General features: G+C 39.7%; 2 protein-coding genes across 4 annotated transcripts; one reads left to right on the top strand and one right to left on the bottom strand.

Annotated features, from left to right (window-relative positions):
* The first annotated feature begins 4,178 nt into the window (after window positions 1–4,178).
* On the top strand, window positions 4,179–17,745 carry rps6kb1a (ribosomal protein S6 kinase b, polypeptide 1a). Of its 3 annotated transcripts, none has more exons than XM_022204331.2 (15): window positions 4,179–4,421; window positions 6,116–6,159; window positions 6,989–7,109; window positions 8,938–9,006; window positions 9,457–9,604; window positions 9,776–9,833; window positions 11,428–11,528; window positions 11,692–11,782; window positions 11,922–12,012; window positions 12,122–12,229; window positions 12,337–12,399; window positions 12,506–12,583; window positions 12,663–12,770; window positions 13,574–13,686; window positions 14,896–17,745. In XM_022204331.2, exons 1-15 carry the CDS (start codon window positions 4,350–4,352, stop codon window positions 15,158–15,160), a joined length of 1,530 nt encoding a protein of 509 aa, XP_022060023.1. In that variant the 5' UTR covers window positions 4,179–4,349; the 3' UTR covers window positions 15,161–17,745. The 3 variants fall into 3 exon arrangements, with proteins under 3 accessions (XP_022060023.1, XP_022060025.1, XP_022060024.1); XM_022204332.2 differs by having other exon boundaries at window positions 4,342–4,421; window positions 7,024–7,109; XM_022204333.2 differs by lacking the exon at window positions 6,989–7,109 and having other exon boundaries at window positions 4,341–4,421.
* Window positions 17,746–18,429: 684 nt separating this feature from the next.
* On the bottom strand, window positions 18,430–23,750 carry rnft1 (ring finger protein, transmembrane 1). The gene is made up of 9 exons (XM_022204334.2): window positions 23,558–23,750; window positions 21,437–21,903; window positions 21,278–21,354; window positions 21,094–21,194; window positions 20,742–20,895; window positions 20,480–20,638; window positions 20,297–20,362; window positions 20,105–20,206; window positions 18,430–19,492 (listed from the first exon to the last, which is right to left on the bottom strand). The coding sequence occupies exons 1-9, from the start codon at window positions 23,608–23,610 to the stop codon at window positions 19,358–19,360; spliced, it is 1,314 nt and encodes a 437-aa protein (XP_022060026.1). The 5' UTR covers window positions 23,611–23,750; the 3' UTR covers window positions 18,430–19,357.
* Window positions 23,751–24,104: the final 354 nt, after the last annotated feature.

The following is a 24,104-nucleotide window of genomic DNA, read 5'->3' as shown; positions in this document are numbered from 1 at the left end:
CTCCTCCTAACATCTCTCTCTAAAAATATTGGCCACAAGCAACACAATCACAGTCCTCTTTGCAGTGGAACACTGATGATGATGCACACTGATTCAACTTTGTCTCAGGCACTTTGTCATTTCAAAAGGTGCAGTGTGGCTTTTCTAAACACCGGAACAAAAAGTTGTATTCCTGTAAACACAGTTTGAGAAAACATATCTGTCTTTCTACAGGTACCACAAACATTACCGGGAGAAACTCCTCTCAATATGGTGTCAACAGTGTGGCCACAATGCTGCTGTACTGTCTGTATGAGGTAAAACACCTCCAGGTAACCTTCCTGTTTACCGACAACAACAACCTGCACTTGATAAACCTCAGTCTACCATCCAGTTTACCCTCTCTGTAAAGCTTTATTTGATATTTAATGAAGAAACACATCCACGTCCTGATGAAGTTCCCTTTTTCTTGCTGCCACCTACTGGTGAGAAGCGGCTTCAGTAGACTGACCCTGCAGTGAATTACAGGGATATAATCAGATTATAGCTGGGTGGAACCACTACAGCCAGAGACTTAACCTCTTACAGTGCGGCGCCTCAAACAGGCCTTTTTCACAGCAGCAGATATTACAACTTGACAGAGCAGGAAAATCCCAGGTTTTACCAATAACATTAATGATACTTTTGTTCAGTTGGTAAGCTGAAAGAGTGACAGTGAGCCAACATGCATAAAACTGGGATCCTGAAACAGAAGCAGCTAGATCACCACAGAGCCATTTTTAATTGTATGATTTATACCTGCCCTTTTCCTGCAGTGACATGTCAAAATGTTCTCGGTTGTGAGTTGAAAAGCCTCTATTCAAACCAATCTGAACAACTGTGAACAATTTGCTAAACCTGAACTGATTTTTTTTACTTTTACAAACTGTATGGGTTATTCCAGAATTGGAGGACATTTGGGCTTCAAAATTTTTGAAAAATAAATCTTCTCTTTTACGATTTTCTGCTTCATATTCATCTACAATAAGTATTAAACTGTCAAAGGCTTGATTGGCTCAGCTTACACATCAATGGTATCATTTTTTATTCCATGTTTTATTTGTTGTTTGCTAACCCTACTCTAATCACTTTAACAGGGTTGCTAATCTATGCTAATGTTAGCTTTTTCTCAGGAGTAGAAGCTAGTTATTTAGCAAGGCGTTACTGTTGACCAAGAGGACAAACCTACTGATGGAAAATAGTAAAGAAAGAGGTGAAAATAATTTGTGTTATCCTGATAATATGCTTAACAGGGTTGCATGGTCATGGCTGACAATGTTATGAAAATATGAAAAAGCTCTACCCATTCTTTTGGAAAACTGTTTGATGATTTTAATTCCAGTGTTTCATGTGATTCATTGTTTTCTTCTTTTTCTACCAAGTAAAACGGTTGTGCTAACAGGGTTGCATGCATGTTGTGGGACACACATTCCATGCATGATAACTATTATTTAAAATGCTATGTTGATTAAAAAAATGTTCCCACAATTACAAGAAACATCAATGAAAAAAACAACAACAAAAGGAGGTTTATGTTTCATTTTAAGGGTTTTATTTATGACTCCATTTGGTCATCAGAGGGGTGGGACTCATGAAAAATGGCATTTTAGAGTGAACTCCAGATTTATTCGGTATGTTCAAAAATATTTTTGGAACATTCTTGTCTCCTAGTTTGTTTTTGTTTTTTTAATTTGGTTTCAGGACAAGTATATTTACACAACAAGGTGTTTCAGTTTTAGTATTTTGTACATGAATTAGTTGAAATTTGATGTGTGGGATTTAAAATGTCCTCCAATTCTGGAATGCCATATAATTAGAACACCTCACTGGTGCTTGTGTTGCTGGTTTGGATATCAGCATTCAGTCAAGTCAGAAATGACAAAAAGCAAAGAAGAGAGCCTGTTACAGTTAATATCAGAGCTCCTGGTACCAAGAATTAATGGACAAAGATTACTAGACACTAACATAAATACACAATATCAGATTTTCCCTGCATGAATACCATTGCCAAAAGAATTCACTATATATATAAAATCACAATATCTAAGGAAAATTTGAAAGAAAAAAGCAATAATGCTCTCAGTCAAAATCACCTTTAACTTTGATGATTGTTTTTCGTCTCTTTTTTTGCCAAATCAAATGACAAATGATCATTGAGTATGTTTTGGAGATTACAAAGACTGTACAAATTTTCACCAGTCAGTAGGGTTGTGGCCGCCAGTGGGGCACTGGTTAGAATACAAAACAAGGTGGTCCCTTTTTCTCTTTATTTGTAACAGAGGTTACAGATATGCCAGCATGTGTGTAGTTCTACAAAGAAGAAACAAAGAGAGTAAAGAGACAGCGTGTATGGAGGCAAAGAGTGAGAGAGATACTGGTGGTGAAAGATTTACAATATGATCATATATGTATTATTAACATTATATGGCTATTTCATCGGGATTTTTTTGTATTGCAAATATTCTACCACCCTACTTAGACATTTGGTCAATGTACAATGCCAGACTATAGAATAGCAACAACAACAACACATTCTCGAGAGCAGGATGATGTCTTTATTTTTGCAAGTCTAAAAATAAATAAGGTATGATGACTATCAAAAAAAGACACACGTTTTCAAGCTCCAGTTTATAGAATAACAGATATAAATAGTTAAAGTCAGTTCAAAACTGTTGCTGATTTTTGAACTTAAATGTATTATTCAGTTCAAATTTAAATATATGTGAACTTCTATTACTCACAGCTATTAATTGTAGGATTCTTTTAAGTAACTGTATACTTGTGGTCTAATTCTTACTTAACTAATATCTTTGTATGTTTGGCCAGCATAACAGAAAGAAAAATTATAAACAAGACATTAGAGTTTCACAGACATATTAGCATCATCAGCTGATAAAACCTTTTATGAATTAACTGCATCAACCCCAAATATACACAGTGACAGACAGATGCTGCCTGCCAGATTAAAAGTGTACAGTTTTGTTCTAGAATGGTATGCAAAAAAAGCCATTTTATATGTAAATTTAAGTAGTTTTTTCCTATTTTGTTCAATTGAAAATCATGTCTTTTGTCTCTGTACCAGTAGGTCATCCAGGCAAAAGTAGGTGTGATCATATGTAAATATATTAATTCCACTACAGGAAAAAAATCTCATGGTGTCTGCAATTAGGTGAAAAAACATCAGTATTGGCATATGCAATGGCAAAAATGAATTGGACAATATCTGCATATTGGATACCTTCAAAAATCCAACTTCATACATCACAACAAGAGACACAAAAACAGATAGGCTTAATCTAAATACATATCAGCATTGAGAATTTAAAAAATGACCATTGCATTTTCTGAAAACAAAAATGTAGAGCTAGTGTTCTAATTATAACAGCAGCCTATAAGAGGTAATCTCATTCATATTATCTCATCATGACACTGCAGAATATGTCTATAGAGCAAGTGGAGGAAACCAGAGGAAACAGGAGAGACCTATGCTAAGCAGAGAGCTCCTTATACATTCTTACATCCTGCTAAGTAAAACAATTACGACATGAAATGATGGCTCAGAACTGAAAGCTTGAACTGAGCTCATCTTATATAAATTACAGTTGGCATAAAGTCCATCTGGAGAGGTGTAATGAAGAAATTTAAAAATCCTTTACTTACTTTACTTTCTGATCATCAGAGTGATATCCGCTGTTTGGATGGAGAACTATCCAGTCAGACACACCAAGGAAATTTACATTACATACATCCAAATCTGTCACAGGAATGAATTATTTTGTGCGTAAATATATAGTGCTTAGAATATAGTCATAGCTAAAGGAAGTAAATTATTTTGACTCTAAAATATAATACAAACTAATCAACTTTCAATAAATATTTTCTAGAGCCCCACCTTAATGAAAATTAGTCAGTGGTTTTACAGGTTTAAAACGCCATGAAACCAAAAGCGAAGAGTTTCAACAAAGTGTGTCATTTTACATTTCAAAAAGGAGCCATTCAGCTGTAATTTGAGAGTGAACAGTTCGGTTATATTTATCTAAGAACAGCTGACCAACTTCGATCGCCTCCTGTTCTCATTTATTTAACCCTCTGCTGTTCGTGAAGCTGCTGGATCTGTCCTCAGGTCCCTATCTCCAGGCTGAGCTGATCCGGGCAGTGCCGGTGTCCGACACTAGAGGCTCATTCCGCCGCTCGGCTCCGGTGTTGTTGTGGTTAGCTGGAGGTTAGCCCATGCTGTCTGCTGTAGCCGGCTGTTACGGTGATGGCTCTCCCATGAGGCGGGGGAACGGGGCTGTGCTTTCTGGTTAAACGCCGACAGAGGTGCCGTGGCCATGGCCGGAGTGTTCGACATCGATCTGGATCAACCGGATGAGAATGTTTCTGACGACGAGCTGGAGGACGGGGTGAGTGTGGGGCTCATACCGCCTCTGTTAGCCGATTAGCTAGCAGCCCCGAGGCCTGCGGTGCTCATACCAGCGGCCAGGCATCCATTGTCGGACATGTCTTCATCCGCCCCTTTCCCGCGGATTCTGGCACGGGTCCATATAACGTTGAGTTTAAGCTTCGTTTCATTGTTTGTGCTAAATTCAAAATGGTTATGGAGCCCAAACTTGTTTTTACAGCCGACATGAGTTACACAGAACCCAAAGTGTCGGGTGGCGGGTAGTTCGGCTTAACTTAAAACAACCATAGCTAAAGCACATTGACATTATCCTTCAGTCTTGGTATCTCGTGACGGTATGACAGCCGGGAAATTGGTTCTGGAATTAAATTAAAATAATGGCCAGAAAACATATAAGGCCGAATACAAAGGAAATAAGTTGCCCATCGTTTGAAGTAGGCATAGCTCCTGTCCGATAATGGACACATAGAGGCACAGTGCTCTGCATCGGCATCTCAGCGGTGTAGTTACATTACCGTGTAGCTCCCTGTTAGTTGCATGAATGTAACATGTACCGTTTGACAACTACGTTGACATAGCTATCAGGACATATAGTATAAGTGGTGTATATAAAAGCAAAGTCAGTGTACAGCAGAGCAACAACATCCTAAACCTCCTAATGCTAACGCTGGCGTAGCTACAAGCTGTTTACTAGCTTCCTCCGGTACATGAAGGAGTTTCTACTGTGGTCACTGCTCTGTGAGCTACTACAGAAACTTACTTAGACAATGCTGCTAAGTTCATTTAAGTTAAGGGTGTCTGTTTACTTGGCTCTGTAAATAGTTCGTTATCCATAAGGTTACCTGTTAACATTAACGACCTGAGCTAAAACAAGGTCCAGAAAACGACCGAGCACTGATTGTATACAGCAGGGGTTTCACACTCATCTTAGTTCAGGAGCCACCCAGCCCAATGTGATCTGAAGTGACCAGTAAAATCACAGCATTATAACCTATAAATAACACCAACTCCAACTATTTCCCTTTGTTTTAGCCCCCTAAAAATACATTCTGAAAATGTCACAGTTATGAACTATCTGTTTGCAAAACATTATGAACAAATTGAACAGAAAACTGAAAGTAAAATTTCAATAATATTGTGCCTTGGTTTATCATTTACGCATTACAACTTACAGATCACAGTGTATCTACAAAGGCACAAAACATTCAGTCACAGGTGTCTGAAACTGAACAATCTAGTAATTTACTTCATGGTCAAAACAACTTGTCAAGATCTAGAAATTGTTTTAAATTTACATTCATTTACACATCTGTGTCGTAATCCTGAACCTCGCACCATACAAACTAAAGTAGGAGCTATAAACACGATCAAATTGTTTCCCTGCCTTATAAATGTACTAGATTTATACATAAAATAAGTTGTGACAGTACAGTGGACAAATTTAAAATATCAGTTACTTTTATTGAAAAATTGCAGTTAATGTCATCTCTGTAATTTTTGCACTTTCCAAAGTGGTCCTGCGGGCCGGATTGGACCCTGTAGTGGGCCGATTTTAGCCCCCGGGCCGCATGTTTGACACCCCTGGTATACTGTATAAGTAATTGTGAGAATAAATCAGGCTCGTCGTTAAACAGCTGTCTTCCCTCGCATTCCTGTGAGTGTAACTGTTGTGTCCTGGTGTCCTCTTGTTTTCAGGGTCAGCTCAGTGAATACATGGACCAGTGCAGCAGCTTTGAATTGTGAGTACAAGCAGAGCAGTCATTCACTGAGGGGACTGTGCCGAACGTTTAGATTTGAATGGCTGGAAGTTAGCATCATGGACCTGTAAATAACTTTAATGATTTGATGGTTTTCGTGGTACTGTTTCAATTTTTTGTTAAGTATATGCACTAACAGAGCTTAAGCTGACCTAACTGTACTGCTGTGATGAATTAGAGAAGCTTTCCAGTAATATTCCCTCATTTGGTGTTTTGATGGTGGTGGTGGAGAGCGTTGTCTAACACTGGGTGAAATCTGGTAACTGAAAGCCATAGCACATGATTCACATCAATTTAATGCTCCAGTCAAACCATTCAGTGCCCTGTAGGAGGGAGTTCACCCTGCAAAAACTGACAGAATTCTTAATAGGTCAGAAAGTGACTTAACTGCACTCAGCTGGATCTGTTTTAAGGATCTTTGTGTAGAAATGTTTGAGAACCACTTCATCAGCATGCCCCCATCTCATTTAGCTGCTTATTCCCAAACTGTTGCACCACCATCAGCCTCAGTTCAACCCACAGACTGTATATAAAGATAGACATGCACTGTTCACTTGTTACATCCGATTTTGATAGCGACGGCCAAATGCAAAACTCGAGACTTGAAAAACAACAGGTAACGTTATGGTGACTGTGCTCATCTTGTATACACAGTCTGTGGTTCAACCATTACCCACTGCTACATTTAGATTTGCATTGTTGGTGCTGCTGTATGTCTTGAAAACTGTAAACACAATGTTGAGTGGATGTTTTGAATGTGCTTTTTATTATTTGTTTATTTCCTTATCTTCTTTATTTGTTTTTTTGCCAGTAACATGGATGACTGTGAGAAGTTTGAAATTTCAGAGAACAGCGTGAACAAGGGAACAGAGCAGATCAGGCCTGAATGCTTTGAGCTGCTCAAAGTGTTGGGGAAAGGTGGCTATGGAAAGGTGAGGCATCTGAATCCCAAACTTCAATTTAGAAAAAGTCATGTCGTCCTCTCCCATTATTCTTAATAGCATCTAACTTAACATTAAATTTAGATTTTAAAGAATCTGATTATGGGGTGTTTACATCTGCGTGGGCACTTTGTGACCTATTCACGCAGACCTTTGGTTGAGTGCCAGTAAAAAGCAGTGAACTCAAAGTCATTAAACTGTACTAAAAAGTTATTTTCTAAAAGTGTGGGGGAAAATAAACACTTTGTCATTTGCTTGCCTTGGCCTGGAACCTGTTATGACATTACCAGAATGTGGGGGTTGTCTTGAAATTCCAATGGGTGGGGAATTTTCTCACCAAAATGACTGGAAATTGAGTTTTTTTTTTCCATTTCCAGCCAGAAAATGGAAATTTCATCAGTATTTTACTTCGTCAACGTTGTTTATCAACAACCTTTTCGTTTCCAAGATATATTGCGATGTTTTTTCATCTGCGGTTAAAAAAATGTCTTTCACCTTTAACTGTAAGATCTGGCCTCAAAGAACCACTCCCACACTTGCTTGCATAAACCTGAAGCCTAACTGTAATGCCCTGCACCCCTCGTATCCAGTATTATAAAAAAACAACTGAATTTTAAAGATAAGTGCACACTGAGAGATGCGCCTTGTTTTTATGATTGTATTTTGTTGTTGAGTTTCTTTTCTTCTTTGGATGGCCAACTTGTAGAGCTCTGGAACTTTTCTGATGTTGTCGTTCTAAACTTGACAATGGCGGTGCACATCACAGTTATTTTGGGCACGTTTTTCACTTTGCAAGCAGATGCAAAACTTATTTTTCTTGAAGTGGTTTAGTCTGTGATGACTAAGAAGCCATTTTCTGTAACTTGGAAATTTCTTCGCATTACAGATTAAAAGTCATTTGTTTTGATGTCCTTGTGCTGTTGCACAAGTATATTTTTTGGCATAGGCTTGGTTCCTGGCTTTAAAAGTGATGGTGTAAGCATTTTTTCAAGAATTATCCACATACTCATAGTGCTGACTTTGAGTCATGCAAAGTCAGAGCAGTCCCTTATTGTGATTTTGTCAGAATAATATAAGATTAACAGCTGTTTTTATAAACAATGTTGTGTTTGATAATTCATTTCCCAGGGAAATGGCAACACATTATGTACAAGAGCAGGTTCTGAACTGAATGCCATTTTTGTTTGTCTAAATCATTTTTCGAAATGTCCAGGACACAACAAACAATTATTTTTCAGTCCATAATTGGGAGTTGCACATTATCTGGTCTGCACAGACAAAGGCTTATTGTCTCTGCATTTGTTTTAGAATGGCAACATTTAGATTTTCAAAATTATTTTCAAAACTGACATATTTTTTCTCTCCCCTGCACTAAGTATCATTGTGTCTTAAAATGTTTGTCAAGACAAGCTAAATATCTGTAAACCAAAAGCAAAAACGGACGTTCTTGCTAAAGTGAATTGTGCTGTGTTGACCTTCAGTCAGCACCATCAGACCAAACGCTGCCACTGCTTCTAGCTATCTCATTTTGAGCTCAGTCTCTTATTATAGGCATGGATTTAGTTTAGATCAGGTCATATTGATTAAAGTAATCGTATCATCAGGAAACAGAAAATAATTGGATATATTCTTAAATGATTCCGGGCTGTATCGTCATTTCTGGTTTTTCAGCATCCTTTGGCCGGTATAACTGAAGCAGGAAATACTCTACGTTCTGTGTGGTGTTAAAAGGTTTTAAAAGTCTTAAATTACACTTGGTGAACCCTGTAGAAAGCCCGTTTTAAATATCTATGGATTGATATGATGTGAATTTTCACAGGTGTTTCAAGTTCGGAAGGTGTCCGGTGCCACATCTGGGAAGATATTTGCTATGAAAGTTTTGAAGAAGGTGAGTGAATCTGCTCGAGTCCCACTGATATAAAGAAAAACTGTAATATTCACTCTGGTCTTAAATCAGCCATTAAGGGGGGACTTAACTGCCCCCTAGTGTACATACACAGTATTGTTAAAGAATTAGTGAATGAGCATACATCTGCAGTGTACTTGCTTCTTAGATATTCGCTTGGTTCCCAAGCCCTATGCTGCATGATTGTGTACAGTGTTTCACATGAACTGTGTGTCACTGTGTGGCTCTTCTGGTGACCTGCTGTTTCATTCAGCTATGAAGCCCGAAGCTAAGTTCAGACCACCCAAAAAAAATAGCACCAGGCTCTTCTCCATGAAACCTCAGAGCTGCTCTCTCCGTTCAGCCTGGCCTCCTTTCTGCAGCTCACACAGAACTGATGTGTGACTTTGAAAATGTACCCTATATTTTATATGCCTTTCTATTCCTTGGCAGGCCATGATTGTGCGTAATGCAAAGGACACAGCACACACCAAAGCTGAGAGGAACATTCTGGAGGAGGTGAAGCATCCTTTCATCGTGGACCTCATCTATGCCTTCCAGACAGGAGGAAAACTGTACCTTATCCTGGAGTATCTGAGCGGTAAGTGTAATGATGCCCAGTCAAATTTGAAGTGTAGTAAATGTTCTTTGATCATGTGGAACACTTTCAGTGATGTGTGAGTTCTGAGTTTTCTCAATAAAGTAAAAATATTGGTCCCTAGTTTCATCGTGAATATGTTTGAAATGCAGCTTTTGTGTGTGGTGACGGCAGGTGGGGAGCTGTTTATGCAGCTGGAAAGAGAAGGCATCTTCATGGAAGATACAGCATGGTGAGTTAGTTTGTCTGCTACAGGTAAACCCTGGACCATCTAATCAGAGAGAACATCAGCTTTTATGTTTCCTCTGATTTATTTACACTGTTTCTGGTGATCAAAAGGAACATTTCCTGTGAAATAAATGTGAAGAAAAGATAGCTAGTCTTTCATCATTTTCCTATTTTAAGATGTTTTGCTTTAACATATAAATTAAATTTCCTGTGAATTGTGTCATCAACTTTTCCACCCACACCTACTATGTTTGTACACATATGTTTAAGCTTCTCTACAACACTAAGCCGTTCCAAATGACTACAGTATGAACAAACAGAGTTGCGAGCTTTCTCTTTGAGGTCTTTTTTGTTGACTCATGATGAGCAGCAAGGTTGGCAGAAATATTGCTAGTAATCAAATACTTCTAAAAAGACAAACAGCGGCTGCTTGGATTCTGATGGCAACAGATTATAAAATCAGGATTTGGATCGTATCATAGCTTTTGAGTGATGGAGCCAGATAAGCTTGGCAACAAAAACAAAAAGAATTTAGGGAGATAAAGGGAATTAAGCTCTAGGTACTGTGTAATAGCCATGTGGTGGAAGATTACCACATAAGTTACTGTCAAAAGAGTCACACAATGAAGACGGCATGAATTTGTAAAACCGCTGACACAACACTAACATCTCAAACACACGTTGTAAGAAGTACGAGATATGTTAAGTTATGAGACCAGCTGATGTCAGTTGTACCACAACAGCCTGAAGCATATAGAATCTGTTGATCAATGGGAAAACATAACTGGCTTCACAAATTACATGAAATATAAGTGCAGCATTAGTGTCATTGTTTAACAGCCTTTGCAGTTTGCTAGGTGCATTGTTTCTAATTGGGTTTGTGTTTAACCAGGATTATGCAAAAAAAGAACACCAGGCTCAATTTCGTTTAACTTGGTGGAGAATTGAAGCATGGCCAGTCAAATGTTGTTGTATGTTCAGCTTCAAAATTGAAATAGGGCATTGGAACTAGCAGAGCTGTGTCTTCTGAGTGTCCTTCAAATTGCTTTTAAAGGTATCGTGCATCTCACTCTCTGATGGTAAAACTTTACAATTAATCCGCAGTTCACACACGTGCTGAACTGTGGGTGGGGATCTGTCCGGATCACACCATGACACCACTACAGCACACTGATGTGTTTTTAGCCTTCATAAGGACAAAGATATTCAGCTAGGAATTTCTCTTATAAGGAATTTAAAGTTTGATGTCAGTTGTGTGAAAACAGGCAGATATGTGACAGTATTTCTCAGGTGCTCTGAGGGTCACTCGGAACAGTGACGTGTTCCTGTTTCATAAACACAACCTGTAGATGTAATTGGCGATTACATGAACCAAGCTGCTGAACAAGAGAGGGTGTGTAATCATAGAAAAACCTTCATGACATTGAAAATAACACCGTGACTGTAGATTACTGAGCACTTGAGTATAAATACTCTGTGGGTGAAAAACATATAAATATACATATCCAGTGATCTGTTATGAGGAAAAATATATCGTGTACATGTCAAGAAATTTGACTTGATGTGGAACCTGCATCATGTTTTTTTTCTGTTGACAGTTTCTACCTGGCTGAGATCTCGATGGCATTAGGTCATCTGCACCAGAAAGGCATCATCTATAGAGACTTAAAGCCAGAGAACATCATGCTCAACAACAACGGTACAGAAACCCGAAGTGTCTCTTACAAGCGCTGATCGAAAGAAGTCACACCTTTTTAAACTTAATCTTTTGTTGTCAGAGTGATTTTTTTTTTCTGCAGCTTGCTAAACTGTTGCCTGTTTGGAGTCTAGTTTGTCTCATCTAACTTGCATTTACCTTCTAGGACATGTGAAGCTGACAGACTTCGGTCTTTGCAAGGAGTCCATCCATGATGGAACGGTTACCCACACCTTCTGTGGCACCATTGAATACATGTATGGAACACAATGTCCACGTAGACTTTGTAAATGAGTTCAAATTGTATACACGTCTGTACATGTAGACACATTTCCTACTTCATACACAGTTTAGTGTTACTGCTGTATCACCTTGTCTTCGTCTCGGTTTCCTCAGGGCTCCAGAGATTCTAATGAGGAGCGGACATAATCGGGCTGTGGACTGGTGGAGTCTGGGAGCTCTCATGTACGACATGCTGACAGGAGCAGTGAGTATACACCAAGCAATCGCAGAGTACTACTAAAGCAAGCAGCCACAGCGTTGTAGGAGTCCTTCCATGTAGCTGAGCTGTCATTTCTGACCTACTCCTTTCTTAGCCTCCGTTCACTGGTGAAAACCGAAAGAAGACGATTGACAAAATCTTGAAATGCAAACTCAGCTTGCCACCTTACCTCACACAAGAAGCCAGGGACCTCCTGAAAAAGGTGAGCTGTTGAAACCTGTCTGCTGCTTCATTCTTTCACTGGCTGTGCTGTCTCCGCTAAAACATATAGAAAGAAAGAAAAATAGTCTTCAAACTTTGTTTTTTCAGCTGCTGAAACGAAATGCCTCGTTGCGACTCGGGGCTGGACCAGGAGATGCTGCTGAAGTCCAGGTAAACACACCAGAGTCACAAGTGTTTGTGCTATTTTTGGAACGACAGTACGATAACTGAGAAAACGAAGAGGTCATGACATATACAAACCTTACTGCTTTCCTAGGCCCATCCATTCTTCCGTCATATAAACTGGGATGACCTCCTCGCTCGCAAAGTAGAGCCTCCATTTAAACCATTTCTGGTGAGTGTGCCTTCTGCACAGAAACGTCCTCTGTGACCTGTCCTTGCAAGATGATTAACCGACCCGCTTCTTTTGGCAGCAATCTGCTGATGATGTCAGCCAGTTTGACTCCAAGTTCACCAGCCAGACTCCAGTGGACAGTCCTGACGACTCCACGCTCAGCGAAAGTGCCAACCAAGTCTTCCTGGTGAGTAACTAGTGCCACACTGCCCAGCAAGCAATGGATCCTGCAGCTTTATGCTCTCAGTTTCTGGTGAACAGTTTCCACAGACTTTCATAACAAGTTATATAAGAAATAATCTCTGATGAACCTTAGAGACTCTCAAATGCAACAAATGACTCAAGGAGTAAAATGGATCATATTTGCTTGCAATGTGGCCAGTTTCTCAGTCCGTTTACGTTCTGGGACAGTATATTTTTGTTTGCTTCATAGTCATCTTGAAACTGCACCACATCATGCAGCCAAGTAGTTCATGTATGTGGTGTGAAAGATAACTCATAGCCCGGAGCCAGAGTCAAGTATTTTCTGTGTGTTCTTAAGTTCTGTCAGTCATCATTTGTTGTCAGATGCTGTTTACAGGTAATAATCTCAAGTTTTAGAGCACCATCGATGGTCCTGATGGTGATGTTGCTGAATCAAAGTGGAGGCACAGACAGTTTTTAATAGATCACAGCGCTTTTTTTCTTGCCCTTCACTGTTTTTGTGTTGTCTTCTTGCAAACGTACACACAGAGGATCTGAAGCTCTGCACATAATGTCTTTTATTTCCTTCTCAACAAGTGGGTCTTACGAGAATCACTTAATGCGTCCCATCTGGTTTAGTCCTGCTGGCTTTCCTGGAAGCTTCACTCACTGTTCCACCACATTGCATGATATGGTTTACTCAGCGTTTCATTGCTCATCATCAGCTGTGGGTTGTTTTTGGAAAGTGGTCTTTGAAGAGGTGGACTCAGATCCTCTCTTTGTTTTTGTCCCCCTCCCCTTCCCCAGGGTTTCACATATGTAGCCCCATCTGTGCTTGAAAACGTCAAAGAGAAGTTCTGTTTCGAGCCAAAGGTCCGCTCACCGCGGAAGTTCCCAGGAAGTCCGAGAACACCTGTGAGGTAACAGCCTGTTGTTTTTGTCTTTAGTTCTGTTCAATTGCGTTGGACATTTACAGATTTTTTTTTCCCCCAAAACTAATCTTTCCCACACTCATGACTCATTTGCTGACCTTGTAAATGTAACCAGCTTGGCCAAAATTAAATCATTATTGGAAGGTGAAACTTCTTCAATTCACAACAGCTTATCTCTTTCATTGTGGTTCAAATAAGAAGGGTCACGTCTGGAAACTGAACTGAACTAGAGGAATAAGAGACAGATGCTTGTTGCTGTCTGACAGATGAAGGAACGTTTTTCAAGTAATTTGCCTTTAATTTATCCCAATATTGTGCCAGGTATGATTTTCTGAGTGAAATATGCTGGGAGGGTTTCCCCTTGCATAATCTTTCAAGTCACGCAGATTTACCTTAGTGACACAAACACGTGTTACTGATTAAAAGTAACCATTAGCCAGCTGATTGTTAAACTGTGGGTGTGTTCAGAAACCACATCTGAAATGGTCAATGTGTGAACTGTCATTCAGAAATTCTGCTTTGTTTAAGATCACTCAGAGCAACAGGATTTAGTGATTTTGAGGCCTGCAGGCAAACTCTGCTCTTTCACTTACTGAATGTTGGTGTTGGCAGTGATAGCAAAAGGACTTTATGTTCTTAAGTAGAACTATAAATAATGCACAGTAAAAATACTGTCCAAGAAAAAATCCCGCATTCAGTCAGTGTTACTTGTATGTGAAGAATGAATGAGAAACAAAAGGAAAAGCAGGCCTAATTCTTTTTTTCTCTCTCTCTGAACTGTGTCACATTTGTACTCACTCTGGGCTCATTTTTCACTGCAGTACAAAGTAGTGCACCTTTACTGAAACAGCACACCCATGGCTAGAAAGTAAACTAAAGAAAAGTCTTTTTTGCAGTATAACACACTTATGTCATAAATCATAAAAATAGAAAAAAAAAAAGAATGTAATTTCTTTTACTGTTAATTTTACAAAACGTATTGCTCCGCAGAGTAGTAAGAGTCCTGTTGGTGGACCAGATCAGTAAGCAGTATCACTAAGAACTGTACTGTTAACAGCTCAACAATACAATCCAGCATTACAATATATTAAGTTTGAGCTGTGCGACACCACACTCTGTGACCTTACAAAAAAAGAACTGGTTTTGTCACCAGTATATAAGAAGTATAACACAACTATCTCATATCTTCTTCCACAGTCCGGTGAAGTTTGCACGAGGGGACTGCTGGCCCCGGGGGCCCTCACTGACCGGCAGCCCATCCCTGCTGTCCCCGAGCAGCTCTGTGGACCAACCCATGGAGGTGTCGACAGTGGAGCAAATGGACACGAGCAGTAGTGGCAACTCCGAGGCCTCTGCTCCGCTTCCCATCAGGCACCCTTCAGGCATCAATGCAGGGCCGTACAAAAAGCAGACCTACCCCATGAACTCGAAGCGGCCCGAACATCTGCGGATGAACCTATGACACTCGGCCTGCCTGCGAACATTAGCTCTCTTTCAATTTCTCCTCCTCTTCCTTTGTATTGTTTCTTTCAAAGAGACTTGTAGAAATTTTTAAGAAACTGACTGACACTGTCAACGCCGATCACCAGCTCTTCCAGCAGCGCCTTCCCCTCCTTGGCCTCCCAAATCTTCCTGACTCAGCCTGGCCTCCTCAGCTTGCCGCAGATAATCAGCAGTTTAAATGAACAACCGATCAGTCAGCAGAGAGACGTGAGGGAGTAGCTCCTCAATGAAGGTCTGTGTGATGGTTGACTGAGTAATGCCACCTAATCAGTGGGCTGAGGTGGTTTCAGTGGACTCGACTGGCATTATCATCTGATTTACTGGTGCTCTTCTATCTTCACGTCTGGGAAGTGTTACTTGTAGTGTTACCTCCATCACAGTGAGACAGTCTATGGTTATAAAGGACGTTTGTTTCTATCTCAACCGGTCTGTCTTTCTTGAAATGATAAGAGCGTGCAGGTTACACGGTCAGTAGGTAGATTAATTGGATTGCAATTCCCAAATGAACACAGTATTCCTTTCTACTTAAGGGAAACAGTCGCATTGCCTTTGTCACTGGAGCGCGGGTAGAGCACGACCAACAGAAAAGCAGCTATAAAAAGACTGAAGTGAAGTTTCAGCCGAGAGCATCACTTCCACCACAGTCGGTACCAAATGCTGGCACTGCTTTCCTCCTCTGACTGGAATGTTTTCTGTAGGAGGCCTGTCCACAAGCACTGTTCAGTTTTTTTATGTCGAATGTAAACAGACTCTAAAAGCCTTTATGTGTGTCGCTTTAATCTCCCACACTCCTTTTTTCAGCTCTTGCAGTCTCATGGCCACCAGCATGGGTTGAGACCAACACGCATGTCGACTCATAACACTCTGAGCCAGAATAGTGTCACTGCCTTTTACTGATTTCGGCTGCGTTCACGTCTCGGCTGCTGTGGTGCTTTCAGTATGCTGTTTGTGCATTTACACTTCCATGGCTCTCAGTGTTAGAGGGGGATAAACCCAGATGTGAGTGGACCATCGACTGAAACCTGTTTGATTTGAGATGTTTGACCTGTTTGTGTGATGTGAAGCTGCTATATGAGCCTTGGAGTCAAGCCATTCCACACTCATCTTAAAACTGACCACACGGTCGGATGCAGGTTCCTACGATGCTATGACGGTAGCTCATGTTTGAGAGGTGTCTTGCTTTCCAAATACTTGGAGTTTAATGAACTGACCAAAAGCACTGTTTCAATGGAGTTTTTCTTTCTTTTTTTTTTGCTGGTAAACCAACAAACCTTAGAAAACAACAGTAGAAGTGTGTAACTGAATTTTCTGAGGACAACACGGTTCAAAGGTCAAACATGTTTGGTTGGTATCGTAGTTTTAAGAGGACTGGCTTTATTTTCTACACCAATGCTTAACATGTGCTTTTCAGTCTTTTCCTTACTGTAGATGAAGCTCGTGTGAGCAGATATCGAGGTTGCAATATGGGTCAGTGCCAGACTGGATTGAGTGTCTTCCATTCTGACACAACTGCTGTGTTGAAGAGCATTCACTCCACTTTTCACTCCACTTTCTTTATATTTATTTCAAGTGCCATTGTGGTTCCACTGCATTGTCCACACTATGCAAACTGTATTTATTATGTAGTATTATTTAGATAAGGCAGCAGAATGTGTGATAATTTGATTTGACTTCTTTTGTCATAAGAATAAGCATGTACTGTATAATTTTATTTCCACAGAACATGTCTTACAACTTCCAATGCAGCTTTTTCATACATATATATTCCAAAATTGGCCTGACTGTCTTACAGTATTTATTTTATGGCATAATATCACATTCAGTGAGAGTGCTTGTTTGCCTGTATGTAGCCCTGTGATGGACTGGTGACCTGTCCAGGGTGTCCCCTGCCTTCACCCTAAGTCAGCTGGGATAGGCTCCAGCCTCCCCGGTTACTGTAATAAGGATTAAGCGATGGATGGATGGTATCACATTCAGAGAGGATTTTCAGACACTTGCCTTGCAAAAAACTTGAACTTCCGTTTTTCTATTTGCAGTGCTCAAAGCAAGGATAGCGTATTATGAAAAAAAAACTGATGCAAAAACCAGTGGGAATGGCATTGTGCCTTTGCTGACAGAGTACATAATGTATGTACAGTTTGCTGTATATATAAAAAATGTGTGGAAAACTTTGGGATAGATCCCAAACATTCACGTCATATTAAGTCCGATAAGTCTCTTTAGGATGTGCATTTCTTTACACCACCGTTTTATTGAGATATGATTGAAGTGGGATCATTTGTGTGGGATCACTGGGTCGGTAAACAAAAAATCTGTTTACTTCTGTTCAGGTATGCTTGAGAGGCATCCTCCAAAAACCATCTTGCTGAGCTTACTTCATCTGGTGAACACATCTTTTGAGCAGAAAGGATATTTTAATCACTGGTGGGCGTTGGATATCATTTATTTCTGTTGATGTGTCACTTCCACATCTGTCCCTTCAGATGGGACTGCTATGCTGTATCATGTACATACGGAAGTCAAAATAAAATTTAAACAAAAATATCTAAATAACGGGTTTCGTTTTTCTGAGTCATTGGTGCAACAGAACGCATAGATTTGAGTATAACAGTTCATGTTTGTCCAATCTTCAAGTTATCTGTTAGGCAGTTTATGGATTTATTTAAAATCCTTCTCTGGGCAAAAATGTAACAAAAAAAAAAACATCTGTGTATCAAAATTACATATTTTAACTTGGTTAAACTATGTTGCTTTTATTTTTTAAAGAATAATGGTTTAGATGTAACTCTACACTTTTCCTTTCTCCACCCAGTCCTCATTTGGAGCAGCTCGAGCACACCAGCTCCTCATGACTCTGCTAAAACATGTAGAAGTTCTCATATTGGAATAATTCAGTCGTAGAATTTGAAGCTGAAAATCAATTTTCAAGAGTAGTATGAAAAGCTTGAAAATGCAAGATGACCAGACTGCTTCCTTTGGTTTGTGACGAACGAAAACATTTAGGTCTGAATCTGTGTTTCAAAAAGTCTAACTGGTACAAAGCACTTTAAGGTGGAAGGGTTTCAGCATGGAATTAACTTGTTTTTACTAAGGATTTGTCTTCTGATATTGAAATGTCAACAAGGTAAAAAAACAAACTTGAGTTTCACCAGAAGGAGTAATTTCTCAGCTGCTCAGTGGGTAAATGCTCCCATGTTGCTCCATAAATGAACAGTCACAACTCAAATCTAAATGTAGATCTTTATTCAGATAGTTTATGGATCTAAATGGATAAAAATAACAGTGAAATGATTTTCATACATAAAATAGATGTTTCTCCCGTTCTTTGGTTTAACAAAAATGGGGCTATGTCACCCCTATAGAAAATAATTTACGTGTAAATCAATTTCAAGCTCAGTTGCATCATTTTCATTCATGAAAAATACAGTCCAAAAAGCTGAAAGCAGAGAGCAAACATCCATTCTTTAGCCTGCCCTGTCCATCCTCATGTCACCATACTGTGCTTCCTAAAAGCTTGTGTAGTGTGTCAGCCTTCCACTCATTTATTTTCAAACTGAACAATACATCGGAATCAACGTTTTGCCAGCACTGACTCCTGAGTAAGAGGTATGCAGCTGCTGGCTTCTACACACTGAATCAAAAAGGTTTTAAAAATGCTCAATAAGAAGGGGTTCACATGTTGCGAGCTCTTTTTGTCAAAAGAATGATAAAGGAAAAAGGGTTTAAAATACTTATTTATATAATTATTTTATGTTCCCATATTTACAAGTAAAATAAACTGAGGAAGAAAAACTATTTTATGTCCCATCAAAAAAGTTTAAAGATTTAATGTGAACGAAGGCAACACAACACAAAAAGAAACAAGGAAAATCAAAAAATAGTTGAGGGTGTGAAAATAATCAACTTTCAGTTGTCTGTGAGAGGGACAGGTAGGGATGTACTGGAACATGAGCCAGAAACAGACCCACTGTAGGCGCAAGTCGTGTGTCCTTAGTGACCTCGACCTGCAGGGAGCCCAGCCCTTAGCTGACTAATCAATCAGTGTGTACGACATTACTTGTCAGTGGGGTTTGACAGCCATGGAAAGTCACATATTGCATATAAGCTATTACCAATTTTCCGCACCCAAAAGCCCCCCCAATCTGTGCCTCAGAAATCAATAAATCTGCAGGTGTGGAGATGTGGCACCATCCCTCCATTTGTAAACCTTCTCTGTGATCACTGTGCGGCAGAGAGGGCAGCTCTTCTCCCGGTTAAACCACAGAGCGATGCATTCGTCACAGAATATGTGCTGGAAAGACGAGACGTAAAAGCACGTCAGCATGTCTCGTACGTACATTCTATAAAGAGAGCTAAAGAATTGAACACATGAGATGTTAGTTTCTCACGACATTTGCATGCAAAATTATTCAACCCATCTGATATTTGTGACATTCTGGCAAAACGAGCAACATTACAACTGCAGGTGATCAGAGGTGAACAGTTCGTTTATTGAAATATAATACCAAAGGAAAAAAATACCAAGATTTAATTCATAATCCATCCAAAATTTCAACTCTTTTACAAAAAGCAGGTTCAGGTTGAAAATGTCAGGGGGGTTGAATAATTTTGCATGCGCCTGTACAAAGCGCAGTAACTGCTGAAATCATCAGAGAAGAGGTGAGTTTTGATTTGTAGAAAAAAAAATTCACTGAATGAAACGGATCCGATGAGATGAAGAAAAACATGGGTTATAATTAGAGTAACCAAAAAGTAAAGGTGATGAAAAACAAAACCATAGGTCTAAAAAAAATGCTTTAAAAAAATCATCATATAGATTTATAATATTCAGAATATTTCCGGTTGTCTCTTTAAATTAGTATTCACAGTGTGCAGGATCTGTAGTGGACACTTGTGGTTTTACCTGACAGAGCAAAGCCCGAGGCTCCCTGTACTCTCCCTGACAGATCGGGCAGACATCTCCTGCCTCGTTGCACTGACTCCTTGTGGCTGCTGTGCCTGTATGCTGAAAAATGAAAACAAAAAAAAAAACACTTAATTAAAGGTGAACAGTCTGAATATTTGCTGTTTTACTAAGATGCTGTTTACCACTTACCTCTCCAATTAGAAATATTCTCACAGTTTTCAGTAAAGCTGTCGACTGTCCGTACAACCCTAAAAGCTGAAATGAGAGCCAAAGAACAAAAATAAATAAATTCACCTTAACTGTCAACATCAAACATGCTTTTCAACAGTCCTTCAACATAAATCTATTTCCCGTGACTCTGTGGGACTGCACCTTCAGTATGAGGTAGAGCAAAGCCAGCAGGACCCCCAGTGTAAGTCCAGTGGCACCGTCAGCCTCCTGGTAGGTGACCAGGTAGCGGAACCACAGTGGAACAGGTGCTGTGGCCTGGTGGACCTGACCCAGCTCCTCCGTCAGCATCAGCCACCGGCCCTGCAGACATTAACAAAGTTCATTTTCCGAGCCAGAACCCCCGATGGGTGCACAACGGGTTTTTTTTTAAAAGGCCTCCCATGAACAAATTCACCAGTCTTACCTGGGTTCTGTACGTCACCAGTGAAGAGGGCAGCAGCAGAATAAGGCACTTAATTCCCATATAGAGGAACTTTATTATGAAATTGGTGACGCCAACTGCCCAAAGAATTTCCCAGAAACCCAGCGACTCAATGGTTGGACTGAAGAAGATGAGGCTAGAAGGAGGTTAACATTTAGGTTAAGTGGTGCAATCCCGGGTTTGCTATTTTCCAGACTATAGTACAGGGGTTTGATCCATGAAGCACACGAAGAAAAGTGGGGATTAAAGTCCAATACCCGACTAAAATGAAACTAACAAATCCATCAGGGTTAAAGCAGTTCCAGTTAATGCGACTTGGGTGATAAAGACTTACCAGTGGTAAAGTGTCTCAGTGAAAAAGGTGTAGTAAAGCAGGAGGGTGGAAGAGATGAGGAAGAGTAGCAGCCATATGCACTGCAGCTTTGAGTGTCGATCCTGAAGGTGCACACAAGAAAAAGCACATTATGTGAATCTATCAAATGAATCATGAATCAGTGTAATTTTAGTTCTTGACTTACCTGAAGAAAGACTTGAGTTTGAATGTTTTTATTCACATATAAAAAAGTTGTGAAGAGGCCAACCCCAACAGCTAAACCTGGTAAATGAAGGGAAAGATTAGGACATGTTGTCTGGTGTTCAGAGATCACAATAATGCTGTTTGCTTAACTCCTCCTCACCAAGAGCATGCTGGAGGACCAGTTTAGCACACAGTATGACGAGGAAAGGAAGGCTCTTTTGGAGCCAGCGGAACAGACAGCGCAGCTCAGACAGGGAGGTGCTGGGTTCTCCAGAGTCCAGATCAGAGTCAGGCGGGTCAAGGTCCGGCTCTGAATTGGAGTGGTGCTGCCCCCGATTATGTCCATGTGAATGTGAATGGGAGTGGCTGTGGGAGTTGACTCTGGATCTCCTGGATGATGCACCTCCACTCGACTCCCCGGGGCCGCCAGTCATGGGTACCCGCACCTCACCGCTCTCAGGGCCGGTGGCAGCAGCAGCAGCAGCAGCAGTGACTGGTGCCCTGGTGAGAAGCTCTGGTTGCAGAGTCAGGGATAAACCATTTCCTGCTTGATCATCACGTTCACTTGAATTAGGCTGCATTACTCTAGGAGTCTCCCTCAGTTTTAGTGCTCTTCTGGAATCACTCCTATCACACAAAAGACAAACTGCAGTGTCCAGCATCAATTGCGTCATTTTTAATTGTGACCCATGCTTTGAATCCCAGGTGACAAACATCTTGAGAAATGCATTTTACCTGCATGCAAACGTTCCTGTCTAAGGAAAACATGAAAGATCTACTCATGCTTGTATTTCTAGCAGACTTGGCTATTGTACTGGTCTGCTCTCTGGCCTTCCAGTGAAATATTTAAACAAGATTCAGAAGATCCAAAATGCAGCAGCTTGTTTTCTCGTGAAATCCAAATGCACAGAGCATATTGTTCTGTTTTAAGGTTCTTTATTGGTTCCCACTTTGTTTTGGAATTTAACTGAAGATTTTGCGTTTAGTTTTGACTGCTCTTTTGGCTGTCCATCTGACACTGATCTGATGGTTTTTGTTAACTGATGTGAACCTGAATCTTATAGGTTTACAACTTCACAAATAGCATCTTACTGGATTCCTATAAATTTCTCCACATTTTATAAGGCAAACTATGCACTTCATAGAGACCATGTCAGGTTCAATAAGAACTTTCACAGTACTATTGGAAATGTGGGTTTTTTCTACTTTAATTTTCACAGTCATATAGGAAATATATTGTATTCAGCTGGATCTTATATTACTGTCAAAAGTCCTTAAAATGCTTTTATATCTCAATTGTTATTTAAATTATTGTCCTAAAAATTTTTGAAAATCTAACTTGTTTCTGTAGTTGCACCAAAGATGGCATATAATTGATTCAGTTCTCTACATTTTAAAAATTGCACAACACAGTCGTACTTAACTTTAGAGATATTACCTTACAGTTATTTACATGATCACAAAATATTTATCATAAAACTTGAAAAATTCAATTTTCACGATAAAACAAACACACAAAAAAATGTCAAGAGCTAAAGTCCTCTATTAAAAAAAACAAACCCTAATATTTCTATAGAGATCCCACATACATGGCATTCAACAAAGATTACTTAATCATGATGTTTAGGAAGATATTTGGAACTGGGACTAAATGTACTTGCACAGAATTAGTGGTACCTTTATATGTATAGAAGAAGGTTAACATTTAGAGATTGAAAGGTACGATTGTGTTAATACTATAACAAGTTACACAAAAATGAATGTATCACAATGCAGGTTAAAATCTAATGATCTACCTCAGTAATGACACATAACAGGTGACAAACTGTACAGCACGGTTGTATTTCGAGACCGCAATTATCCGTGGACAGAAGGTTCACACAAATAAAAATAAGTCACTGTAGTCATTTTCTGACAGACATCATGTCCAGGCCTCTTTCCTGACAGCAGTTTGTGGCACAGATGTAACCGTGAATATTTGCTGTTTGCTCGCTTAAGTGTAGCTAGCAATTTTTTTTAGCTAACTAAAATTGATTAGCTGTCAAAACTCAAACTAAATATAAAAGACGTATTTATTCTAAGGACCTCGGTGCCAAAATAATTCACGTTAGCAGTCAATTACATTAGTCATTTTCATTTAGTCATTTTCATTCAATAAAGCCAAAAGTAGCTGACAGATAACAGCCAGCTGATCGCCTTCTACACAGTTAGCCGATAGCATTAGCAGCTAACAGATGTTTTCTATTAGGCGAAATTATCAGCTGCTAAAGCTTCAGCTCACCTGTCATTCTGCACCCGGAGTTTCATGGCAGGCTCTTGGTCCCCATCTAGCATAAAAGTCAAGACGCCAAACGAAACGAAAAGTAAACAAAAAATAAAACTCAGCGGTTAGCTTTCAGGCTAAGCCATAAGCAGCTTGTTCAGACATCTTGACGTTGTTTACGACGGCAGGCGTTGCAAACTTCTTCTGCTGGATTTTTACGGCGAAGCGTCTGTAAACTGCTGCAATACCTCCACCTACTGGACAGTTCTGATACTGCACTCAAACTACAGGTTATCATCATAGACTGAATATGTTTATCACAACGACTTCCAAGAGCATTTTGGAAATTAATTGATTCATTTTAACAAATATTTTCCTCTTAAATGGAGTTATTGTTGTAGACTGTATGCCATTCTTCATTGTAACACAGTACACAAATAAAACAAAGGTTTAATAAACTGAATTACAAAACTGTTAAGTTATAGTAGAAACCCCCACATGATGAAAATTAAATTTTAAAAAAAGAGATTATTGTTTAAGTCAGATGTTAGACTCCAAAAGCATT

This window comes from Acanthochromis polyacanthus, chromosome 17, assembly GCF_021347895.1.
Source record: "Acanthochromis polyacanthus isolate Apoly-LR-REF ecotype Palm Island chromosome 17, KAUST_Apoly_ChrSc, whole genome shotgun sequence".
Taxonomy (NCBI): Eukaryota; Metazoa; Chordata; class Actinopteri; family Pomacentridae; genus Acanthochromis; species Acanthochromis polyacanthus.
Note: the sequence above shows the minus strand (reverse complement) of the source record. Positions and strands in the feature narration are given on the sequence as shown.